The following is a 4,201-nucleotide window of genomic DNA, read 5'->3' on the forward strand; positions in this document are numbered from 1 at the left end:
AGAGCTCCTATTATATATATATATATACATTTTGCAAAATTATAAAAAAAACATAGAATTTGCCACTTCATCCTTTTTCTTATGTACAAGTTAGTGATATCAGTTATAGCCACTTCATCCTTTTTCTTATGTACAAGTTAGTGATATCAGTTATATTAGTCAAGCTGTGCAAACTTCACCGATATCCATTGCCACCTTTCCCATTACCATAAACAAAAAGTGACTACAACCTAGAGAATGATCCACCTCCCCTGAAACCACCAAAGAACATTTGTATATTCACCTATTCTTGTTAATTCATACACGTGAGACCATACAACATTTGTCCTTTTGTGATTGACTTATTTTGCTCAGATAATTGTCCTCCAGGTTCATTCATGATGCAAGATGATTTGAGAACTCATTTTTCTTTATGAGTATTATTCCATTGTATATATGTACCATATATATTTTTAATTCATTCATCTGTTGATGGTCACTTAGGTTGTTTATTATGAGTTATTATGGTGTTACATTCCTAGCACAAGAGAAACTGTAAAAGAATGGTATTATTTGACCTCAAGGAGTCTACAGTCTAGTTAGTAGATTGATTGTAACTAAGTATAATTTAGTGTGAAAAAGGATTTAATGGTAGTATATAGGACTGTGGAAGCATAAGAAACATGTGCATATCTGTCAGTTGTCAAAGAGTTTACATAGGAGTGCAGACTGTAATCAGGGGTTAGAAATTCCAATGGAAGCCTTCAACCTTTTATTCAATGTTAAATTCTGGCATTTTATTGATTATGTAATGCATATTTTCTAAGTATATTCTAAATACTGAAGGTTAGGATCTTACTAAAATAATGTATCATAAAACCATTAATATTTGAAATATCTATATAATACAGTTGCTTGATTATTGTTTTTATTACTTTTTGCAGTAGATGTTATCCAATGACTTCCTGATTTTTCCTTTTAATGAGAAGTTACAGGTTTTTTTTTCTATAACAAGACTACATATACATTTTAAATTTCTCTGATGCAGAATTTTATTTAAAGGACTAATGCATAAGTCATTTTTCAATTTCCTGTCCCCTGCTATATTACATCTTTAATTTTGTTCCATTTTCGATTGGATTTTAAATTTTGAAACCTATTGATGCATAGACATTTTACCTTCTATCTTGAGAGAATTTTCTAGATAAAAATGAGAAATTTAGAAATACTGCTATTGTCCACATTAAAAATAGACCAGCTAAGTTCCTTTGTCCCCTATGAAAAATAATACTGGAATATAATATTATATATTTCTTTTCCTCTATTGTTTTATGTACTGCAAAATCGGCAAGGAGGCCACATGTTCTGACCTCCTCTAATCCCACAAGAGGAAGACAGGATTACCAGCAGTAACCCAAGGCCTATTACTGCAAGGCCAGACATGCTGCCTCCCTCCAGCCCTTTCACCAACCGTTCCTTCCAAAGCGTCCACCACCTCTCTCCTGGGTTCAATAATTCGCTGCAGTGGCCACACAGAACTCACAGATTATGGGGTTTATTAGGGAAGCACCACAGACTACAATTCAAATTCAGGGAAAACGCTCATTCTCTCTCCCAGCCCACCATCCCTCAGCCAACAGTCTCTCAGTCTCTTTCCCAGCAGTGCTGGTCCCTTGGTGTCTCACTCAGCAATGCTTGTCTCTTGCGTCTCTTTCCCAGCAACGCATGTCTCAGGAGCCCGTGTCTCTTTCAGCAGCATGTCTTCCTCCACCAGCAGTCAGAGAGAGTTTTGCCTCTAGGAGACCTCCTTTTGAGCCCGGCAGGGTGGTCAAATTAGCCAATCATAGCTTCAGAACTCTAAGCACCTGAGAGAGAGTGGGCACCTCCCAGAACATTGTTTTGTGCCACTCCCAACAGAAATACTCCAGGTGGACAACTTTAGCAATCAGGAGCTCCTCAGTTGCTCATAGAAAATCCCACCTTGGAGTTTACAAAGACTTATGGGTAGAAAAGCCACACTAAGTAATTTACTACACCGCATGTACACATTAAAAATATCTTCTGTGAGCACCCTCCTATCTCAGATAAAATCCTAATATTGAACATTTACATAGGGATTATACCATTCTCTCTTGATTATTTACATAAATGTGGATAATGATGTAACTCATTGTGCTTTTTTTTTTTTTTTTTTTTTTAAAGGTATTGCCATCAGAGAGTCAGCAAAGGTTGTTGACCAAGCCCAAAGGAGAGTGTTGAGGGGAGTTGATGATCTTGACTTTTTCATAGGGGATGAAGCCATAGATAAACCTACGTATGCCACAAAGGTAAAGCTCTGACCAGAATTTTCTCCTTTTAGGTGTGTATCAAAAATAGAGCAGTAGAATGAATAATGCATAGTAGTAGATTATCTAGAAATTATATTTGTGAATTGTGGGATATTTTTATTCATATGTTAGAATAAAGAGTTTTGTTGTTTTCACTTTTCCCTCCCTGCCATCGAGTCTAATCAGACTCATAGTGACCTCTCCTTGGGTTTCCGAGGCAGTATCACTATGGAAGTAGATGGCCCAATCTTTATTCCGAAGAGTGGCTGTTGGTGTTATTGTTATTTGCCATCAAGTCGGACCCGATTCATAGATCCCCCTCCTTTGGTTTCTGAGGCAGTATTACTACGGAAGTAGATTGCCCAACCTTCCTTCTGAGGAGGGGCTGGTGGGTTTGAACGGCCAGCCTTCTGCTTAGCAGTCAAGTGCCTTAGGCACTACCCTATCAGAGCTCCTGAGGAGTAGATAGTGGGTTTGAACCACCAGCCTTCTGCATAGCAGTCAAATGCCTTAGGCATTGCACTACAGAGTTCCTATTTCACTTTTTTTAATGCATTTTATTGAAATATAATTTATGTACAGTGAAATATACAAAACTAAAGTGACATGGGTCAATGAAATTTTTTTTTTTTTTTGCAGTGTCCCCCGCCCTCCCCTCCCACCCCTGGCAACCAACAAAGAAAGTTTCCCTCCGTATATAAACCTTTCCTTGACCCTTCACAACAATGAACTAATACTATAGTTGTCTTTCTGTGATTGACTTATTTCACTCAGCATAAGGTCCTCCAAGTTCATCTATATTATGCAGTGTTTTGCAGACTCTGTATTCTTCTTTAGTGCTGCATAGCATTCCAGTATGTGTATGTACCATAGTTTGGTCATCCACTCTTCCACTGATGGGCACATAGGTTATTTCAATCTTTTTGCTATTGTGAGTAGTGTTGTGATGAAGATGAGCATGCATGTATCTGTTTCTATCTTGGCTCTCACCTCTCTAGGATATATACCTAGTAATGGGATTGCTGGGTCAAATGGTATCTCCAGTTCCAACTTTCAAAGAATCGCCATACTGGTTTCCACAGTGGTTGTGTCACTTCACAGTCTCTCCATATACCCACCAGCATTTGTTATTTTCTGTCTCATTGAACCTTGCCATCAGTGCTGGGGTGAGACGGTATAGCTCGCTGTTTTGATTTACATCGCTCTGATGGCCAATGATTGTGAGCATCTTTTCATGTATTAGCTGACCACCTGAATATCCTCCTTGGTGAAGTGTCTATTCATGGCTTCCGCCCATTTTTCAATTGGATTGTTAATTCCTTTGGTGTTGAGGCATTGGAATTTTCCATCAATCGTTTAGATAAGTCCCTTGCCAGATATGTAATTATCAGCAAATATGAATTTGTTGCTGTCATTTTTGTCATGTGCTTTTTCATTGGTCGATTTCTTTGTTCCATATAATTTTCTTTGCTGAGCTCATTTTGTTTATGAATCATGTTATCATTTCTTTCATTGCTATTATTTTAGTATTTGCTGAATATTTATGCTAGTCCTCTTTTTTATTTTGATGTGAAACTTTATCATTTTTTTTGAGGTTACACTGTGGTTTATAGTTTTCTTCCCAAGTTTAGAATAGTCCATTCTATCTTGTAGTTGTTTTGACTTCCTTACCATCTAGAAGTTCTATAAAGACATAGATTTTTTCCCTCTTTTTGGTTTGTAATTGTCCTCATTTGTTGGTTGGTGTCTCTGGTTTCCTGTTTACAATCTTGTAGGCTTATTTACTTTGGATACTTCCATACCTGGGTTGGTTTCTGGGTTATATCATCATGTGTGTTAATGGTCAGTTGTTGTTGGCTGTTGCTGCTTCTCTGTCCGAAGGGCTCCCTTTAGCA

The 4,201-nt window shown here is 37.5% G+C and overlaps 1 protein-coding gene across 1 annotated transcript in view; it reads left to right on the plus strand.

Moving 5' to 3' along the window:
* ACTR3B (actin related protein 3B) overlaps nt 1–4,201 on the plus strand; it is a 247,340-nt gene that overhangs the window by 63,318 nt on the left and 179,821 nt on the right. Inside the window, exon 3 of the mRNA XM_042782219.1 lies at nt 2,182–2,306. Coding sequence (XP_042638153.1) covers nt 2,182–2,306 — 125 coding nt within the window. The remainder of the gene's footprint in view (nt 1–2,181; nt 2,307–4,201) is intronic.

This window comes from Orycteropus afer, unplaced genomic scaffold (genome assembly GCF_000298275.1).
Source record: "Orycteropus afer afer isolate SDZICR_OR568_19922 unplaced genomic scaffold, OryAfe1.0 scaffold00264, whole genome shotgun sequence".
Classification (NCBI taxonomy): Eukaryota; Metazoa; Chordata; class Mammalia; order Tubulidentata; family Orycteropodidae; genus Orycteropus; species Orycteropus afer.